Source organism: Balaenoptera musculus, chromosome 10 (genome assembly GCF_009873245.2).
Source record: "Balaenoptera musculus isolate JJ_BM4_2016_0621 chromosome 10, mBalMus1.pri.v3, whole genome shotgun sequence".
Lineage (NCBI taxonomy): Eukaryota > Metazoa > Chordata > Mammalia > Artiodactyla > Balaenopteridae > Balaenoptera > Balaenoptera musculus.
In genome coordinates, this window is record NC_045794.1 from 83748405 (window position 1) to 83770490 (window position 22086).

The following is a 22086-nucleotide window of genomic DNA, read 5'->3' on the forward strand; positions in this document are numbered from 1 at the left end:
ATATTTGTCTTTGTCTGACTTACTTCACTTAGTATGATAATTTCTAGGCTCATCCATTTTGCTGCAAATGGCATTATTTCATTCTTTTTTATGGCTGAGTAATATTCCATTATAAATATATATACCACATCATCTTCCAGCAGTCGTCTGTGGATGGGCCCAGTCTCTTTTCAAACTACTTGGTCTGGGCTTTCTCCCTCCATAGACACTGATTTTATTAAGGTCAGCTTTAGCCAAATCCAGTGCTCATGCCACCTCTGTTATCTTACTGGCTTTGTCGACAGCATTTGTCCATATGGTGAATTGTTCCTTCCTTGAAAAACATTCTTTTCTTGACTTGGGGGACATCTCATGCTCTCCTGGATTTCTCCCTTCTTTACTGGCCCTTTCTCAATCTCATTCGCTCACCCTCCTCTTCCATTTGACCTCCAAATGTTAGTACATCCTAAGACCTGGTCCTGAGTGCCTTTCCTTCTATATCTCTATCTCCTTGTGATCCCATGAAGTTCCATGCAGAGCTTTTATATAACTTCTACATTGCACTCAAGGCTTGCGCCAACAGGATTTACTACTTGATCTCAGGATAGCAGGGGAGGGGGAAGAGTTACCAGTTACTTGCAGTTACCAGGGACCCAGCATAACAGTAGCTTCATCCAGAAACCTTCCTCTGTGGAAGGGAATGGCAAATCACACACCAGTCTTCAAGGCTTCTAATCACAGCTCAATGGCCAGAGCTCATTATATGGCTCCAGATGAACACTGGACCAGGAAGCTCCGATGTCCATGTGCCCAGAGATACACTAATGGCTCCCACACAACATGGTTTCTTGCATTATATAATTTTATATGTAATTTATACCTATATATACTTATCTATATATAGATATCTAGCCATATCTATATCTATCTATCTATCCTAGCCCTATAAAGTAGGCAAAGGAGTTATATCAGCATTACACCAATGAGGAACTGATATGGGTTGAGGTATAATCTATCAGCTACATTTTTTGTTATTAAAGATCATATGAGCCCCATTTCTTGACAGCTTTTTCACAACCTTTAGGTAAAAAGCAGTTTGTAAGCTACCACTACATGTGCTGTTACTGCATCCTCTAATTTTGATCAGCATTCCACCAAGAGATAACTAGAATAGGCCTAGGAGGGATGTCACAACCTTTCCAAGTACATTAGAAAGTATTTCCAAAGTTAAATTGCTGCTTCACTGGCAGCAGACAACCTGCTCACTTGTCCTTTCTGGGTCACGCTTGTTTGATGGCTGTTAATCTCTGCAGCTTATTAAGGGCATAATGACACATGGGTTATTGACTGGGTCACAACTGTGAATACTTATCAGCGGGTCAATCATTTGTGATAATATAAAGTATAACTGTGATGATATAGTTGTCCCCAAGTTCAGCTTATCTAATACGCCACCTTGAAGGATGAGAGAAACGTTACGATGAGGACTTTTGGAGTTGGGTAGATCAGAACGGACATGGCTTACTTCTGAGGAGAGATTTAGTACTGCATGGAGGGAACATCCACAAAGGGAGCGTTTTCTCTCCTGTGCTCCCATAGGACATGAGACCGGCTTCTATTCATATTCATCACATGTCTTAGCCTTCTCTGTATCCCAACATAGTACCTAGGATGTAGTTAAGTTTATCTTTAGGTGTTTGTTGAATGACTTTATGAGTGGTTATGTTGTGAGGTAGATAAGACATTTGTTTTACATAATAGATGCACAGTGATACTAGGTATGTGTTGGAGGAAGGATATTCTGTATCAGTGTGTATTCATTAGCACTACTCATCAGGTATAATCCCTCTTCCTGGTGGCCTCATAGACAAATGGGTCCATATGACGACTTTTGTCCCATGAGCTAGGTGCAGAAGTGGTGTGTGTCCTTATGAAACCCTCTGAGCTCTGCCTTCCCTCTGGCACAGTGACCCATTGGCATGAATCCCTGAGTCACTGCAGTAAGCTGACCTGCAGTGGACGTGTAGCATAAACTGGAAGTAGGCCTTTATCATAGCACCAGGCAACAGAAATAATGTAATTTAAATTTTTTGGTAACAATATATGAAAAGTAAAAAACAGACGGAATTAATTTTAATGTTTTATTTCATCCAGTCAATCTAAATTATCATTTAAACATGAACATGTCATCAGTAGAGAAATTGATAAGATACTTTACATTCTTTTTTTTCAGACCTCTAAGTCTTCAAAATCTAGTGCATATTTTCCACAGATCTCAATTTGGACTAGCTATATTTTAAGTAATTAGTAGCTACCATATGGACAGTACAGGGCTACCATTTAAAGTCACTGATATTTAGAGTGTTTTGTTGCTGCAGCATAACTTAGCTTATCCTGACTGATAACACCAAACATGGATTTTCTTCAGATATCCCGATGCTGTGAGTTTCCTAGGTTTGATGCAGGAATCACCAGGGTTGATGCAGAGTAACGAAGAGCATGTTGCATCAGTGTTCACTTAATTGCAACACAGGGAACCTCTGAAGAAACATGGAAATTTGTGCTTAGCTCTTCAGCTTTGGACCTCTCCTGGTTGTGATCTAGAGGAGTGTTTACCTAAGCTTCTCATACGTAAATTTAAACCACCTTGAAACCTTTGTGGTGGCAAGAAGGTGAATTTTTCTGTCTAATAATAGTGTTTTAACAAGGTAATCAATAACATGAGAAAGTTACTCATCCCAAGTAATTAATTAGTTATTAATTAATTGAGGAATTAATTAATTCCTCAATTAATCTGTGATCCCAAGATGTTCACAGATTAATTGAGGAAGTGTTCGTTCTCCATGACTACATGCTTAGTAACATACTGGGTTCTGGGAATATAGTTGTGGGGAAGCTGTACACTTTCCTAAAGACAGCAGTGAAATATGTAATTTCAGAATTAATGGGGATATAACCATTATTAGTTTTATATTGCTGCATAAGAGATGACCTCAAACTCAGAGGCTTAAAACAGCCCATGTTTATGATCTCATAGTTTCTCTGTGGGTCAGAAGTCTGGATAAAACTCAGTGGGGTCTTCCAATCAGGATGCCACAAGGTTGCCATCAGGGTGTCAGCCAGACTGCGTTCCTTTCTGGAGTTCAAGGTCCCTTCACATGGTTATTGGCAGAATTTATTTCCTTGTGGTTGTCAGACTGAGGTCCCCCTTTTCTTGCTGGCTGTCAATCAGGGGCTGCTCTCAGCTGAGGCTGTTTATGACTCTTAGCCCTCCTGGGCCCTCTCACATGGTACCTTACTTCTTCCAAGCCAGCAGAAGAATCTCTCTGACCTCGAGACTCTCTTTTAAGTACTGACCTCATTGGTTCAGGCCAATCCAGGATAATCTTTCTTTTGATTAACTCAAAGTCAGCAGATTAGTATCCCAACCCCAGGAATGCCATCCCTCATATTCACAGGTCCCGCCCACACTTGAGGAGTGGTGATTATCTGGTTATTCAGGATGCGTAATCCAGTGGGGTGGGAATCTTGGGGGCCGTCTTAGAATTTGACTTGCCACGTAACTTGAGATCTAAAGAAGCAGAAATTTATCAGGCAAAGGAAATAGCATATGAGAAAACCCCAAGACTGTCAGGAGTTTGGTGAAGTGGAAAGAAGAAGAGATGAGGGCCATGTGACTGGAACCCAGAGAAAGGAAAAATGATACGAGATAAAGGAGTAGCCGGATCATGCGCTGGCCACCGTAGTGATTTTCCAGAGGGCCATGGGAAACCATGGATCACAATGCATTTTTAAAGACGTCTCTGATGTCAGCGACAATACACAAGGCAAGAATGGAACGGGAGGGAGCCCAGCTTCGAGGAGTCTTCAAGGAGCTAGATGATGGAGACTTACAGGGGGGTGGTGTGGTGGAGATGGAGAGAAGTGGACGGATTGGAGAGAAATGTAGGAGGTAGAGTCAGTCAAACACAATGATGGATTGATTGTGGGCTGAGGAAAAAGAAGTCCAAGGTGACTCTTGGAATTGAGGGACTGGGAGGATGATTGTGCCACTTCCTGAATCTGGGGACACTGAGGAGAAGAGCGTTTTTTTCCAGAGAAGTGGATCTCTTTTAGACACATTGAGTCTGATGTGCCCATGCAACAGCCAGGGGTAGATACCATGTTGGCCGTTGGCGTTGCAGATCTGGAACTCGGAAGAGGGATCTGAGCCAAAGATAGGGATCTGGAAGAATCAGATGATGGGTGACATCTAAAGCCATTGGGAAGGGATGCAGTCATCCCGGGGGAACAGGTGGAGTGAGACTAGAGCCTGGTTGGAGCCCCTGGGGAGCCCCATTTAAAGATCTGCCAACGAGGAGTGAGTGGCCACTTCACACACCTGTTTCCTGTCGCTGATGCTAATGTCATCTTCAGGGGGTGAGCATTGTGACCATTTAGGAACATACCGTAGCTCAGAGGCTTTCCTCTCCCAGGGCACAATAAGTGTGTGTGTGTGTGTGTGTGTGTGTGTGTGTGTGAAAGACTGAGTGAGTGTGTGTATGTGTGCACGCATGTCCATGAGTTGTGGAGAGAGAATTGCATCAGAATCAGCTGAAGAGTTTTTTTTGAACTACACTCAGAAATTCTGATGAGTCCTCAGGGAATCGAGAATTTAAAAAATAAAAAGAAACAAAAAAGTCTTTTTAGGGACTTATGCCCTCATTTTTCAGAGAAAACTGAAACTCAGGAAAGTGCAAGTCATTTGCCTGGTGACACGCAGCTGAGTAGATGGCAGCCCCACTGAGAGGAGTTGAAATTGCTTAGCGATTACTTTGAGCCTTTTAACCCTCCAGAAATGTACATATCTCCATCCATTTCAGAGACTGGATTCCAGATCCACCAAAAAAATTCTGCCATTAGCTATAAATTAGCAGAATGTTCACCGAGCAGTCTATGGGAGGGAGAAGGAAATTCTTCCCTATTGAACCACTTGCAGTGGTTGTAAGCTGACAACCGTGTCAGCTTCAGAACAGTCATGCTTGGTATTGTCCTCACTTTACAAATGAGAAAACGGAGGCTCATGAGCTGGTATCGTGCCAGAAACACACAGAGAGTGTGAGTGGCAGAACCAGACTTCAAGTTTGTTTTTACCACTGGCCTTACATTCATTTTAGGATGTTTAGAGGGAACTGTATGCACTGTACCTTGGATTTCAATATGTAACTAAGTATTTTTCAAAAAAAATAAAATGACAGTGGCATTGAATCCACAAAGAAAATATATTCATGAGCCTCACTTTCCTCTTGTGAAGCAGCGGTTCTGAAGCCCAGCTGCCTTGCTGAGAATCCGGGCTCCCTCCTTCCTCACTGTGTGATCTTAGCCAAGATCTTTGTGCTTTAGTTCCTCATCTGCAGTAAAACAGGATAATGATGCTGGCTGCATAGGGTTGGTGTGAAGATTAGGTTATTTAACATGTGTAAAAGCCCTAAAGCACTACGTAGCCTGTGGTAGCACTATGTAACTGCTCCCACCTCTACTGCACCTATTTTTTTCCTCCAAGAGGCTTATCTGAGTTCCCAATTGGAAGTTCATCTCCCCTTTTTTGTCCCCAGAGTGTCAGGGGTTTGCTTTGTTCTCCTGACAACATAGTTATGAGAGAGTGAAATCCAGGTAGTTGCCTGAGGGGGTACAGAAGAGATGCAAGCGGCTATCCTGATTCGACCCTTTGTGCCCAATAGATTGAAACATGGAGCGTCTTTATGCCTCAGGTTTTCAGCCATTAACTCTTGTCCCTGCCTGGAACGCGCTCTCCCTGGATAATGGAACAGCCTTCTTTCCTACTTCTTCAGGTTTCTGTTCAAACGTCACCTTATCAAAAGGCCTGTCCACAGCACTCTGTCTAAAATAGCACCTCTTTCTCACTGTTATTTTCTGTTTCCCTCCCCTTCTTTATTCTTCTTCGAAGCACACTGTCAGAAATATCGTGTGTCTGTTTATTGAGGGTTGTGTCCCCAATAGAACTTGAGCTCCATGAGGGCAGGGATTCGGTCTGTTTCGTTCACAGCTGTACTCCCAGCACCTAGGACAGTCCCTGGCACGTAGAAGGCCCCCAGTGAAGGTTTGTGGACGACGTGAATGGATGAGTGAGTGAATGCTAAATTACAATTCACGTGATGAGATGCGTGGTCAGCTGCAGAGATCACCAGGATTTCCAGGTGCCCTTCTGCTTAACAAGTTTGGAACAAACTGAATGATTCTAGCCCCTCCTTTGCAGGTGAGGAAACCGAGGGCAGGGAAGAGGCCAGGCTCCAAATCTAAGGTGCAGCCAGAGACAGAGCCAGGATTGGGCAGTTTTCAGCATGTTTTCACAGGCCATTTTAGTCTGTGCCTCAAAATAGCCCTAGACGTTTGCAGCCCCGGGAGTCATGTTGTCTCCATGTGGCCAGTGAGAGAAGTGAGGTGACTTACCCAAACTCGCAGGACAGAGCTGTGACAGGACCTGGCCCAGGTGTTCTTTCCACCACAGAGCAGCACACGGTTGGCTGTTGGCCAGTGATCACCTAACAAGTCACATCAAGGAGACTTCTAGAAAGTATCTAAGCTAGGTCTCCTGTAGTCTTCTGTGCTCTAATGAAGTTCCAGCTCTTTTAAAACGGTCTTCTTCAAGGTTAAAAAAAGGATTGGGGATCATCTTTTGAACTGAGTGGCTTTTTTAATTTCGACAGCCTCTCGCAGGGCTCCCGGTTGACATAGGGTACTCTGGGCTGCCGTAGACCCATGGGGGCTATTTCCAAACAGACCCCTGTTTCGTTCCCCCTTTCCTGCTCACCTGTTCCCTGTCCCTGTTTGGCACAAAGGTAACCCCAGGATGCACTTTGTGTCTTAGATGAATGAAGTGAGCTTGCAAGTGAGAGACAGGCAGCTTCCTTCAAGACAGGCATTCACTCTGTGATATCTGTGGAGAGGAACATAGCTCAGTTTGCAAATGCAGCTGCCTCTCCTAGTCCCTCCAAGCAAGAACCTTTGTGTTCCTAATGTTCCATGGCTATACTTTCATGGCCAGAATTTGGAAACCAGGTGGGAAGAAAGAAATCTTGTTCCTCAATTAACGCTTTAACTTTAAAAAATATTTTTACCTGCCACAGTGAATTACAAGCCTTCCTTCTTACTGTTTAAAGAGTATTTTTAGTGCACAAGGAACTAGCTAAGTACTTTGCATACATTAAAGCTTGTAGTCCTCTGAAGAAAGTGCTGCTGTTGTCCCCATTTCACATATGAGAGAATTGAGGGTTACAGAGATTAAATAACTTGTGCAAGGTCACCAGCTACTAATACCAGATCTGGCACTTGAACCCTAACTCCAAAGCTTGGACTTTTAACCACTACACTGTGTGCTTTCTCTACTTTGTTTTCCTTCAGTGTCTAAAGAAAGGTTGCATATCCTCATGTAGCTCTTGTTTTGTAATTCTACTTAAATTCCACATATACTTTTTTATCTCCATGGCTAGGGTATTAGCATCTCAGGGGCAGGAATGGTCTCATTTTTGTATAGCCCAAAGCCAGTTGCCTTATTATAACGTAAATGACCCTTTCCCAGCACAAGGCAAGTGGTTAATGCACTTGCAATAAATGTTTGATAAAGAAATGATTAACCAAATCCTTTTAAATTGCTTTCCTTTCTCCTGCTACCTTTTAAAAAGTGCCACCATCCTGTTTCAATATAACCCAATCAGTGAAAGTGGACCTGAAATGAAAATAGATTGATAAAAATTTCCCAGAATAAGGTTTCTATGGCAAACGTGATTTCTAGTACATTTCCTCGATGCATGCACACACATTATCCATGTGTGACTCTGTACAAGATCATGATCTCATTCAGGCAAACATCATAGACGTCAAACAGAACCCAAAATTGCAATGAGTTTTTTCTTTGAAATCAGAGATGTGTGTCTAATGAGGGCCTGCAGGGGGAGGGAGGTCCCATCTGCATGTCTACCTGGGGAGTCCTTGGAGGTTGCTAGGAGTGTTCATTGCCTCGGAATCCCTGGCAGGTGTGCGGGAACTACAGCCTGGGAACCTTGGGCACAGAGCGGAGACTGGAGCCGCTTCTGACTTCTTGACAAGATCCTCTGAAGCGGCGACAGCTTTCCCCAGCATGGGCCAGGGGAGTCGCATATGGGCTTCGTTCGCTGGTTTGTGTGTGGCAGGGAGGTGTGCTTGGGAGAGAGACACAGCTTGGTACCCGTGTGCCCTCCTCGAACTCAGCTCTGACTCAGGAAAGCCAGCCAGAACATGGAAGTTCCAAGTTTCCCTTCAGGGGACAAGCGGGACACTTAGAAGTGGAGTTCCACCGCAGCTCTACATCAGCAGCAGGACGGGGGCCAAGGGCAGTGTCAGCAGGCAAAGGGGAGGCGGCCACAGCAGCCAGGCTGGGACAAAGGGCACTGCTGAATGAGGCCACTTCTAGCCAGCAGCCCAGGCGTAGCTGCGGGAAGGGTTACCTGAGCTGCCCCTGGCTTATCTGACACAGATCATCACTTCCTCCTTCTAGAAACCCATCCCTCCTGGATTCTGCTTTGTCTTTGTCCCTCTCCTTGTTTCCCTCCCTCTCTGAAGGCTCCTTCTCAGTCCGCTTTGATGGTTGCTTTCTCCTCTTCCAAACCTCTAAATGTTAGTGTGCCCTGGGGCTCAGTCCTTCCCTGTACTCTTTCCTTAGGTGACCTCATCAAGTTCTATGCTTTTAAATATCAGCTACATGCCTGCAGTTCTCAATAAGTCCCACCCTCGGAGAGCCAGACTCCCATATCCATTTGCCTACTTCAAACTCCTGTGTACCTGTCGCCCCGGTACCTCAGACATGCACATCCCGAAGTAAACAGCCATCTTCTCCCTGACTCTTGTCTATATCGTGCGTGGTATTAACCATCCCAGTTTCCCAGGCAAAACAACCTGCACATGATTCTAAGACGCCGGATTCTTTTCTCACTCTCCTCATTTGATCAATCCCAAGTCCTTTCAAATCTACCTTCAGGTAGATCTCAAGTCTGTCCATTTCTCTCTTCCTTGCCGCATTTACCTTCTGGTTCCAGTCACCATCTTGTCTCACCTGGCCTCCTGGAATAACTTTCCTAGTGAATTTTTCAGCCCTGAGCTCCCTCTGGGACATTCCCCCCAGGGCATTCAGAGTGTACTTTCTGAAACAAGTGATGCCGTCACCCCTCTGTCTTTGATCCATTGGTAACTTCCCATTGACTTTAGGAATAAAATCCAAATTCCTTACAGCACTGAACCTGGCCTGGCAGCGTTTGTCCCCAGCTCTCCTCTTCAGCCCGATTATCAGGTGTTCTCCCTGCCTCACACTTTACAGTATCCAGTCACCTGAGCCTTTTCAGTTCCTGGTGTCATCTCCCATCTCTGGGTCTTCATACTTGCTGTTCCCTCTGCTTGGAATGCTTTTCACTTGGCTTCTCCCGTAGCTGACATCTTCTCATCTTTTGGATCTGAGGTTAGATGTTATGGCGGCAGGGATCAAACAGCTGATCTAAAGCAAGTACCCCGCTTCTACTGGGCCACCGCACTGTATTCTTGTCCTTTTTACCACTTTTCATAATTTTAAATCATATGTTTACTTGTTGTTCAATGTCTGCCTCCTGCTCCAGACTGTAAATTTGGGCTACTGTAATATATCCAAGCACCTAGCAGAGTACCTGATATATAGTAGTCACTTAATGAATGTCTGTTGAGTGAATGAATGAATGTCCTTGGAGGAACATGTAGGGGACTGTGGAAGGACAGGAGATGGGAATTGGGGGCTTGACTCTCAGGGTTTCTTCTGGTTTAGCCTTGTGGTCAAAGACTGGAAAATCCTTTTCAGGTATTAGCTCCTTATCTGTTGCATTCACAGGTTGTAACTAGGTAACTAGCTGTGTTCTTCCCACCGCTACCAATGTGGCGTGGCCCTTCTTAGAGATGATGGTGACTAACATGTTTTGGATGTACCGTGGGTACCTCACCTGTATTGTGCCATTTAATACAACTCAATAGATAGCTATTGCTATCATTTCCCATTTTACAGGTGAACGAACTGAGGCACAGAGAGGTTAAATAGCTTGTCCAGGGTCACAGAGCTGGTAAGAGGTAGACATATGAATATGAATAGGTGCAGTCAAACCTCAGAGTCTGCATTCCTAACTAACGTCTTTGGTCCAGCTACCCACGTGGCTCTGTACCTGTACTCTCTCCCAGATTGACCTCATCCAATCCCATGGATTTAAATATTGTCTATGTCCTGGCCACACTTACTTTGTATCTCTGGCCCAGACTGCTCCCCTGAGCTCCAGACTCATTTATCTACACACAGGACATCTTCTCGTGACCATCACAAACTTACTTAACATTTCCTAAACCGAGTTCATGATGTACCTCCATGCCCCTGCTCCCAAACCCTTTTCCAGCCATGGTTTTGGGGGTCGTGAGATGGAGAGATGTGTGCATCTACATGTCTCTGAGAGGTGGGTTGCTTGGGTTAGATAATGGCATGCTATTTATTTTTTTCCTTACTGTTGCCTTATCTAACCTTCAAGTCCATGATTTATATATCTTTGCATTCCCAGCCTCTAGTACATAGAAGGTGTTCAATATGTTCTTGTTGAATGAACAAGAAAGAAGGAATGTTTTCTGTGAATCTTACCTATTTCTACTCCAGGTGTTTTCCATGCTACTTCTTAATTTCTCTAATCATTCTTCTAAGGAGATTTTCCAGACTCCTCTAAATGGTCATTTTTCTTCTCCCCCGTGTTCTAACCTAAGGGATTTTTATTGCAGTATATTAATGAAACAACTCTATGTTTCAAAAAATTCATTTTTATTTTTCTTCATTTTGGCACTTGCACACTTGGATTTGTGTGGAAAGGAATACTTAATAACAAGGAAAAACCTATTTAAGCACAGTAGCATAAGCATTCAGCACTAGAGAAAAGAGTGGTATATGAGCCATATAATTAGCAATCATCTGTTTCACATTTATTTGTCTGGGCTGAAGTTCAGTTTCTCCTTAAAAACAGAGTATAAGTAATAAGTCCCATACACATAGACACAGGTGTGCACACATGCGCACACACACACACTCACACACACACACACACAGGAATAGGCACTCATCATCATTAATGAGAATTCAATTAACATTTTTCTCAAGATTATCAAGATAATCTTAAATATAGCTTAATTTTCCCTCTTTGTTTTTGTTGCTTTGTTTTCTGAAATATGAAATTCTTTTCAGATTAGTTTGTATAAACTGATAACGAATTCAGAGATTGTGTCTTCAATGCACATAAAAGCCATGGATTTATTTAAACCTCAGAGTTTATCAGATAAAATTGACAAGGGAGTCAGGGGATGTGGGTGTGGACTCAGCTTTGCCTGGGATAAACTTTCAGTTTGGCTGTGGGTGACCTACTTGACTTAGTCTCTTGCTTCTTTAAGAAATTGAAGTAAAGCCTCTCTTACAAGTTTGAGAATAAAATGAGGTAATGTGTAAAAGTGCTTCTAAAATTATAAAGCACTAAAAAATAGAGTGATGGTTTTATAATTATTGTTATAATTGAAATAATAAGACAATGGAGTTATTTTTATCATGCTGAATTAATCAAAGCAGTTGCTCTTTTATGCAGAAAATGGTTGAGATCCCACATTAGAAGTTTAGTTGACTCAGTGTGTGTTCAGATAATGAACTTGGCTTTTCCAACACACAGAAATATGGCACGTAAAACGTGCCCTAAATGGAATATAGTATTGTATTCTCCTTAATATTTTCATACATTCATGGGCGATCTACAAAATGATTATTCTTGCCATAGATTGTATATTTTCTGTAAAACTAGCAATCACAGTAATTCCATGAAGAGAGTATATTCTAAGATTATCCTCTTCTCTAAATCAAGGTTTGATTGATTCTGTAAATCAGTCACTTTCCCATCTTCTTTATTTTGCACAATTTTACTCTTTCTCTCATGGGACTATGAGAGAAGAAATAGCAGGAAGTGAGAACCTTGTCGGAAAGCTAGGTGAATTTAAAGCATTCCCGGTATTACCGTGAAACCGCCCAAGTGAGGAAGCTACAAAACCTTCCCAGACTCTGAAGTGTATCTTTAGTAAAAACAAAAAGGCCCATTTTAAGGAAGAATAATCTTTCTTCTGCTTTTTAACTTGGAAAACTATATTATATATGGAAAAACCAGTGGCAGTCTTTTCCAGAGCACAAGAATGCTCAACTGATAAGCTTTGAGAACATCTCAGATCAAGGCGTCAGCGCATCCACAGACACGAATGGGACACAATGGAGAGTGTGTGTGCTATGTTTCTATATATTCCTGTATGGACATGGCCACCCATGAGCTCATTCACACTACCCCTGGCTACCTGGCTCTAAGCACCCAGTGCAGGGAGGTAATAGGTTACTAAACAGAAAACCAGTCTGTGCAAAGAGACACAGCTCTAGTCATTGCTTCTTCAGTGGTTGCTCGCGTGTTCGTTCCCTGCGTGAGCACCTTATTTGCAGTAACCGGCTATGTGGGCTCCAAGAGTCACTTAATCTTCATCACTTCTGGCTTCATAGGACTCCCAGCTTTCACTTGGGCCAGGACTAACTATTCACATTTCACTAGACAAATATTGGTTGAGTGTATCGTCTATAGCAGGCACTGTGCTAGGCCCAGAGGATTCAACCATGAATAACAGAAACTTTCCTTGTTCTCAGGAGGCTTAGAGACAGGGGTCTGCTTATCCTAAGCTGAAAGATAAAACCTTATTTCAGCCTGAACTGCCAGAAAGTTTGATTTTTCTAACCAATATCAAAGGGTACCCCACCACCACCATTGTGGATCTGGGCCTTGGCCCTCCTCCCCGTGGGAAATTCAGCATTACCAAAGTCCCTGAGAACATTGTAGTTGACACCAGTTTGATTTTCATAATATCTTGAGGAGTTCTTATGAATTAAATACACTATTTATAAGCCTAGCCAGAAGACCCTGAATGAAAATACAAGAGATGAATTACAATTGCATTTCATCTGCAATATAAAAACCATTCCCTGTAGTGCAAATGCACCCCAGCTAAAGCATAAAGTTGAGCTTTTTTTGTCAGCTGTGTAAAAATATTGGCTTGTTTATAAATACTATTATAAGGAGAGTTCAGCCACAAAGGCCCAACATATCTTAAACTACAAAATTTTAAATTGATACTCTTAAACTGTAAAAATTTAAATAGTATGCAGTTCAGAACGACTGTGCGTGAGAAAGATATGGATAAATAATTGGCCATTTTGCGAATTTAAACTGCTCTGGCTTACTGTTTCTCATCTTTCTTCTACTTCCTTCCACAACTCAGCCCTCCCCCTGGGAAATGACTTCTGAAGGAAATCTCCTAATTGGAGACGTCCCCTTGGCCAGAGGCATAGACCAAAATGTGTTGGGGGGTTAACAGAGTATGAAGCTCTAGTTTTACTTGCTTGTCTAAGTTCTGTGTTGATAAGAAGCCCCAGAGGAGGCAAAGGTTTGGGGCCAAAGAACACAGTCCTTTGAAAAAACCTTGCTGATACTGACCCAGATTTAAGACTCACATCTCTTAGGTCCCTTTGTCTCCACCACCACCAACTATTGCTTTTGCCTGGATGATTGAGAGCCTCTCTCTTTCTCTCTGCTTTCGCTGTAACTCTCCCTTGTTGTTTATCCTTCACACAGGAGCCACAGTGATCTTTGAACACCTAAATCAAAATGACTTCCCCGTGTTCCTAGAATAAAGTTGAACCGTCTTGCTGTGGCCTGTGAAGCACTACAAGCTCCTGCTCTCCTTTCCACCCTCTGCTCGTTCCAGTCTCCACGATTAATCCACCCCAGCCCCTCTACCCTCCTCCCTGTCCCTCGACCATAGGACATACCAAGCTGTTTCCCAGCCTAGGGCCTTGGCACCCAAAACGTTCATCCCACGCTCTTTATCCAACTGGCTCCTTCTCTGTGTCTCAGCTCACATGTCCCCTCCTCAGAGAGGACTTTCCTTGACCCTTTGCCCAAAGAAATGGGTACCCCACCCCAACTCTTCCTCCTAAGACTTTGTTGTCTTCAGAATACTCGTAGCTCTGAATCTGTCTCTCTCTCTTTAACTTGTTTCTGCCTGTCTTCTTTTGTGTGTGTTTTTGCAGAATGTAAATGCCATGCATATCTCTTTTGTTGCTAGCTGGTTCTCTAGTGCCTGCCACACAGCGGTGTATTGGTTGAGTGCATATATGCACACATGAGGAGCCAGCTTGTTGCTGAAGAATGCCCCCCATCTTAAACTCTGTACAAGTTCATGTGTTCTGAGTTCCAACTCAATTGAAACCATAGGAGACGTGGATATACTTTTCAATTTAGTTTCTTTTTTCTGTTTCAGTCCTCTCTAATAAATAGTGACATTATCTTTGTGAAGTTGCATGCCCCATGGGAAGTGCTCGGAAGATACGCAGAACAAATGAATGTAAGAATGCCTTTCAGGTAGGTGTAAAAGTATCCCCACCCCCACCCCCCATTCTCTCTGCTACTAATGTACTCCTCTCTCAAAACAAATAAAACTGAAATGCAGACTGGAACACTCTAAGAAAATCCTTTAAATGTTTAGGAAATGCAATAAGTACTTCATGGCTAAAAATGACTTCATGGCTTTTTGTGAAAATGTCTGGCTAATTCAGTCCTTAGAAGGGCAGATAGTTCACCTGCCTGTGAGACAGAAATATTTTCCAAGTGGCATTTTCATTTCCAAAGTGCCATTTTTAGAAACCCTGTGTACTGCTTCTTTGAATGGCCAGACCCCAGGATCAGTGATGCAGGTCCTTACTGACTGGTCCCTTCCAGAAAAAAATTAAAATCTACTTCCACTGAAACAAGTTCAAGAAATTTCAGGAAAATGTGATCTTATTTTTTTAAATAACCTATTTTTAAATTTTAAAAAGTCAGGTAATAAATACTGCACAAACACAAGCATTGATATTTATTCCTAGGGGAATAGAAAACACTTTGCATGGACTTCTCAGTTATTTAAAAGGATTAATTTTCCTCCATCTTACAGTGAATATTCTTATTTTCCCTATAGATTAAGAAAAGGTGATCATTGGCTAGATGGAAATGAAATAAAGTATTAAACCTCAAATTATAAATGCCAAGATATGTGGAAATAATGGAATCTCTTAAAGGAGGTGGAGGGGTGTAGTACCAAGGACAGTTCCAAAGGGACTAAAGAATTAAATACTTTTAGTTCACAATTTGCCCATAAAGACCAAGTCAGTGGGCAGATATTAGACAAACTGCCAATTCTAAAATATACCTCTTAATGAGCTGTGGAAAGTTATCGAGACAAAGCACCATCTACATTCTTAGAAACGAAGAGGAGCTAGGAACACATTTAGAGAAGGGCAATTTCCATTCATAGGCCTGTAATATATCTCCCTGGTGCACCTTATTTTCTTTGTTTATTGGTCTTTATGTCCTAATACCAATTCAAAATAGAGGCTGGATTTCTAGCATCTATTTTCCTTAAGGCAAAATTCCCAAAAGAATTGAGACAAACATAGTTCTAAACTTTTCAGTTATTTATCAATGTGAATTAATACTGTATCACACATAAGGACCAAAAATAAATCTATGCTTAGAAAGAGTCATATATCAGACCAACATCTTACAGCCAACAGAGCTAAAAAGTCTACCTTTTGATAGTAGTAGTAGTTTTACAGGAGTAAGACCTAGTGAAACTGATACCCCCCTCCCCAGTAGCAATCTCATAAAAGCTTTTGCCAGAACGCACTTCTCCAGCACAGAACCTGAGCAGATTGTAGAAACATGAGCAATGTGATGCACAGCAAATTCCCTTAGTACCTGGAAGCATTTCATCTCTGAAGGGCCTGGCTGTATCATAGATAACACCTCTGTGTGCTCATTACATAGCAGAAAAATGCTGCCTGCAAGCAGCATTAATACTTTTCTTATGCAATATTCAGAGACTGTGATCTAGGCAATAAAATGAAAACCATAATAGCTATGAATAATAGTCTTAAATGTAGGAATTCCTACAGGGCAATATTTTAGGAGGAAATACTGGTAATGTGTGGCCACTAATTGGCCTTATTAATATTGATGTGATTTTACCCAAGCATAGCTTCACTTGATGCAACTTGGTGCATTTAAAATTTATGCTTTCATTTTGTCCGATGTTTTAGACAAATAACTCTAGCCTAGGGAGACATATGTATTTCCAAAGCAGGAATTGTCCTGCCATGTCAGTTCAACAAAATGTTCAAATGTCAATTTAGCTGACTATTTAAATGCCTCCAAGAATCTTTATTTATTATTTTCTGTAGACTGCACTTCTGAATCCCAGGTTTAGTCTCCTAGGATTTTTATCTCTCCAATGTTAAAAAGGAAGTTGAGGAATAGGTTTCTTATGGGAAATTGTCCATAAAACCTGCTTCTGCTAAATACCTGTATGTCCATGGATATGGGTTTTTTAAATAGACTGTTTTTAGAACAGTTTTAGGTTTACAGAAAATTAAATAGGTAGTACAGAGTGTTCTCATATACCCCCTCTCACCCTACTTACAGTTTCCTTATTATTGATATCTTGCATTAGTGTGGTATATTTGTTACAATTGATGGACCAATATTGGTACATTATTACTATCTAAAGTCCATAGTTCACTTTAGGGTTCACTTCTTGCCTTGTACAGTTCTATGGGTTTTGACAAATGCATAGTGTCAGGTACCCCCTATTATAGTATCATGCAGAATAGTTTCACTGCCCTTAAAAATCCCCTTTACTCTGTCTATTCATCCCTTCTCCCCACAACCCAAACCCCTGGCAGCCACTGATCTTTCTTTTGTCTCTATAATTTGCTTGTTAACAACATGGGATATGTTTTTAAGTTTTCACAGATACACAAAATAAATTTTGGTGTATAAACTTCCCATTCTCTCTAAGTGAGATATCTCAGTAACAGTTCAGAATCCATACAAACCGTATTCATTGCATTACCACCCCATTGGTTGAAGCCCAAACTATAGAAAGGGGAGACTGCATTTTAATAAAGCATCTAATGCATGTGCTCTCCATTCACACTACACCCAGAATTTACATTGGTAATACTTTTTAAAATGCAGGTATATAGAAGTACAACAGATCCTTAATAAGTCTGATTTTTAAAAAGATTTTTTTCCAGGATTCCTTGGTTTATCTCTTTAATGCACCTATATGAGGGCCAGTGGTTAGGCAGAATGTTCTAGTGTGGTTGTTTGCAGCAGGATGTTGATGCTTATTTGTTAGTGTCCTTCCCATACTGGTTGTAAAATATAAATATGTATTTTTACATTACCCTTGCCTATATCAGATGAGAGAAGCATTCTCTAAACTTAAAGTGCTATATAAATATTAGTTAATGTAATCCTGTGCCCACTAAATTATGTATGTTGCCAGCAGGCTGGCAATCCACCTCGGCATCCTGAAAAAAGAGCTGACCTCAGCCGAATTCCTACAAATACCAATTGCTCCAAATTGTTGCTCTGCACAGGTTCTGTAGGCGAAGAGCAGCCATAAGCAATGATGGTAACACGGAGAGGGGGCAATATCAATGGAAACGATTTCATATGATTTCACGACTCAAAAAATGCATGCCCTCCGTTCCCACTACATTTCTCACTGTTAATCTCTTTTTAGTTTTTTCTTCTTCACCTCTTACAGGCTTCTATCTTCAATCTCCTTTCCTTCCTTGCTAGTTCAAACTGTAACTGACGATGGGTTTTCTTCTCGACTGGCTTCATTTTTGCTGTTCTTCCAGGAGAAAAATCTATTACCTGCCCCGCCGGTACAAGTTCATGAGCAGGTTAGTAGCATGCTCTGTCATGATGGCGTTTGTTTTAGCTGTTGGCCTGTGTGCTCCAACAGTGCCAAGGAATACAAGCTGGGGAAGATGGGCCTTTGTCACATGGGAAAGCTGGCTGCCGTGCCAAAAATCGCTATTTCTGGTTAGGGAAATAGCCTAGGGAAAAAAAAAAGCAAAGATGGAAATGGTCCTCCTAGAGTCTTCCCTGTGACTTCACACTTGGGAGGACAGAATTTATCTGCAGGTCTATTGAGGCTGGGTTTGGGGTTTTTTTTCTCCCCATTCTATTAGATAAATTACCAGAAAGCCCCACTGTTTAGAAAGCATCTTTGGTCTGAATGTTACTCTTTTCCCCACACAGACTCCTTCCTCTGCTGTATGTAACTTGAAATCTAAGTGCAGACAATCACCCTCTCAAAAAGCAGACGGCTTCTTGGCCCTCCATGGGTGGGGTCCGCCTATGTTAGTCATAGTTTGTTAATAAAGTAGGCAGATGTATGACCTTATTCAGAAGCCCTCCTACCCTCTTTTTACCCCTCCTCCCAAAAAATACTACTGGATGAAGATTGCCTTTATTGTGCTATGAATCCTTCCTAAGCTTGTTTCTCCTTGTTTTTTGAGAAGCCAGGGATGAAGGGGAGGCGTCAGTGATGTCCTTTAATTTGACTGTGTGGTGATCATTGGCATTCTAATTTCAAGCTTTTAATTGGTCTTCTGTAACCATTCACCCTGAGCTGAGCTGATAGTTAAACTTGGATACCATTGCATTTGTCTGAAAATCTTAGAGTTCAGTTCTGTGGGATTTAAGATTCCTGTTCACTCTGTTTATATGCTATGCAGAAGGATAAGTAGAAGAGTAGTTGATATATTTTAGTGAGTTTACTCAAATACACGTGCACTCAACAAAGTGTGACATGAGAGTGGGCGTTTAAAGAAACTAAGACGTGGTTTCCAAAAATGTCCCTGAGCAGCATCCTTATTAGCAATCCTTCTTTCATCAGGCAGTTACCATGGCATTTGGATTCACCACAATGAAACGAATCCCTTGTCACGTAATGACCTTCTACAAAAACTTGGTGCACACTTTAGCCTATTTCAGTAGTTCTCAAACTTTAGCCAGCATCAGAATCACCTGGAGGGCTTATTAAAACACAGATTACTGGGCCTGTGCTGTAATCTATGATGTAGATGTCCAACTCTCCACCTGGAAGGTATATGAAGGCAAGGATGGCTCATCCAATTCTTTGTTTCCAGTACCTGGCATGTAGTAGGTGGGGCAAATGAATGAATGAATCTCCATACACAGGTGTGAGAATTTGCTTGGGGGAAAAGGAGACCACAAAGAAAAGTACAGAAAAACCAGGACTGCCTGAAGTGTCAGACATAGACTGGGGACTGAAACATTTGCTCACACTATGGGGAAGAGGTGAGGGCTTGAAAGAAAATGGTGATAAAAGGACCCATATAATCTCGGGGTTGGATGGGATATCAAATGTCATCAAGTCTAACCACTCATCAGCTACTTGAACCTCTGCTATATCATCAGGCAGCCTGTGTTTGAACATCTCTGGAGACAGCGTATTCTTGAACCCATCTGTGAACACCTGACTTAGAAAGTGCTTCCTTAAAATAAGTCATAATCTCTCTCTCTTTAGCTTTCACTCTAAAACACTCAGATTGTAGTTCTCCCTGAATAGCCAAAAGATAATCTACAAAGTAAACAGCAAAATATATGAGAAAGATTGTGAAATTATAGGCAAAAGGGCATAGCAGGTATTTGGAAAACAAGAGATGGTGGCGGTCAGAAAGAGGTTTCCATATTAAGGGATCGGGAGGCAAAAGAAGAGTAGAAATTCAGAGAGATACAGGTGTGGTAAGAAAGGTGGTGAATTTTGTTTTAACAATTCTACATTGACTCACAGTAGGTCTTCGAGGTGTTGGTGTCCTGAAGGCTTTTGAAACTGATGGCACAGCAGTTGAAGCTAGAGGTAAAGCTAGAGAACCCAGTTTGGGAGACAGAGCCGTAGAGGTCACGACCTTAGCCAGGAGAGTAGATGGAATTTCCCAGGAAACGATGCAGGGAGTGAAGAGAAGAGGGCCAGTAGCAATTGCTCAGAAAATCTGCTTTAAGGAGACAGGAAGAGATGGGGGAGGATGAAAAGGAACAATTTAAGAAGTAGGAGGAGAACTAAGGGAGGGCAGTGTCAGAGGCACCACGTATGAGTTCCCATAAGAAGGGGTGTTCTTCAGCTACTGATGAAGGATGAGAGATGAGAATTGATTTTTGGTCACCATGGTAACCACCGTGCTAGCAGTCTCCATGGAGTGGTGGTTCTCAGACTTCAGCGTGCATCAGGATCACCTGCAGGGCTCTTTAATACTCATATTGCTGGGCCCATCCCCACAGGTGAGGCTCAATAATTTGCACTTGTATCCAGATCCCAAATGATGCTGATGTTGCTGGTCTGGAACTAGTACATTTTGAGAATGATGACTACAGAGTAGAGGGTAATAGAAACCAAATTACAGCTGGTGGAGAATGGACAGGGTCCTGATGAATCAGAGGCAGTGAGGGGTCACTACTACCTTGATAAGTTTTGTGACAAGAAGAGAGAAAGAGGGGATGGGATTTAGAACAGGAGCAAGAGGAGGAAAGCAGAGGAGACTGTGACCACATGACTCAGCATATGTACTCCATGCGTATAGAAGGGAGGTTGGGAGTGAATAAGAGCTGGGGAAATCCTTGTTTCTGGAACTGGAAGAACAGCTTACTAAATACTAATTTTTGGCCTGAAAACGTTGATGCTACTTCTTTAGTAGAGAATGGACTTGAGGACACGGGGAGGGAGAAAGGTAAGCTGGGACGAAATGAGAGAGTGGCATGGACATATATACACTACCAAATGTAAGATAGATAGCTAGTGGGAAGCAGCTGCATAGCACAGGGAGATCAGCTTGGTGCTTTGTGACCACCTAGAGGGGTGGGATAGGGAGGGTGGGAGGGAGATGCAAGAGGGAGGGGATATGGGGATATATGTATCTGTATAGCTGATTCACTTTGTTATAAAGCAGAAACTGACACACCATTGTAAAGCAATTATACTCCAATAAAGATGTTAAAAAAAAAAAGTTGATACTACTTAAGTACACACATTACAACTGTAGAAAAATCTAGGCCTTAGGAGGCACCGGAAGACTCTGGGTCAAAATAAAGGGGAAAAAGGTCCTAACTATGGTTTTATGACACACTGATTCAGAATGACCTCTTAAGCTTTACTGCTTACCACATAGGATTAAATCTGGGACATCAATTTGGTGGTGTAACTTACTGAAGCCCAGTGTCTGGTGCAAAGTTTTAAATGCAGTTTGTCAGAAAATTTTGTATCTACTTTAACTCTTCACTTCACCTCAGAATAGCCTGATTTAGATGATGAAGAATGTGTGTCTCTTTGTAGCCAGGGATGACATTACAAATTGAAGGGCACATCTATAACTTGTTATCCTAGTTGTACATCAGTAGTAAAATATTGACTTCCAGTATTCTAAAATTCTCATGTCATGCTACGTATGGATATTTAATTTAGCTTTTAGTTTCATTCTTACAAATGATATTTCACTTCATTAATCCGTGAAAGCACCCTTGAAACAAACCTACCTCCTTTCAGGATAAGAGAAATAAATTAGAAATTGTGAAGTTTCTGAGCAGGCAGAAAAATAGAGCGTCATTTCACAAATATCTTTATTTATGAAAGGTTGCCTGACATCATAAAGCACACTCATGTAATTCAGATATGTATTTCTGGAGTAAATGCTCTTTTCATTCACATACTTGGTCTATTAAAGGCTACTTCAGCACTTACCTTTGGGCAGACTTACAGGTATTACAAGTTACCTATCCAGTCAGGAAAGGAAATTTATCATCGTTCTTCTGCCTTATTATTATTATTTTTGGCCTTCACCAAATCGTACAAATATAATCTGCAGAAGATATGCTTACAAAGTAATAAATCTGTTGACTGTGGGTGGCTTGTAGCTGAAGTCTCATTACTACTCATTCTTTTTTCCTCCACGCCCCCATGCACATCCTGCCTGATGTTCTCCTTTGCGGTGCTTGGCAGAATGAATGCTGGTCCCTACTGCATTATACGCTCAGTGCCATCGTAATCTTATCAGATGAGTATACAGGCAACATGACAAATGGCTTGGATGTTTCCATCCTCGTCTTA

At 41.9% G+C, this 22086-nt stretch overlaps 1 protein-coding gene across 2 annotated transcripts in view; it reads left to right on the plus strand.

The window, feature by feature from the left end:
• Positions 1 to 22086, plus strand: part of ANO4 (anoctamin 4) — a 445216-nt gene that overhangs the window by 278016 nt on the left and 145114 nt on the right. For both annotated transcript variants that reach the window (XM_036866241.1, XM_036866242.1), the window contains 2 exons: positions 14389 to 14489; positions 17816 to 17860. In XM_036866241.1, coding sequence (XP_036722136.1) covers positions 14389 to 14489; positions 17816 to 17860 — 146 coding nt within the window. The remainder of the gene's footprint in view (positions 1 to 14388; positions 14490 to 17815; positions 17861 to 22086) is intronic.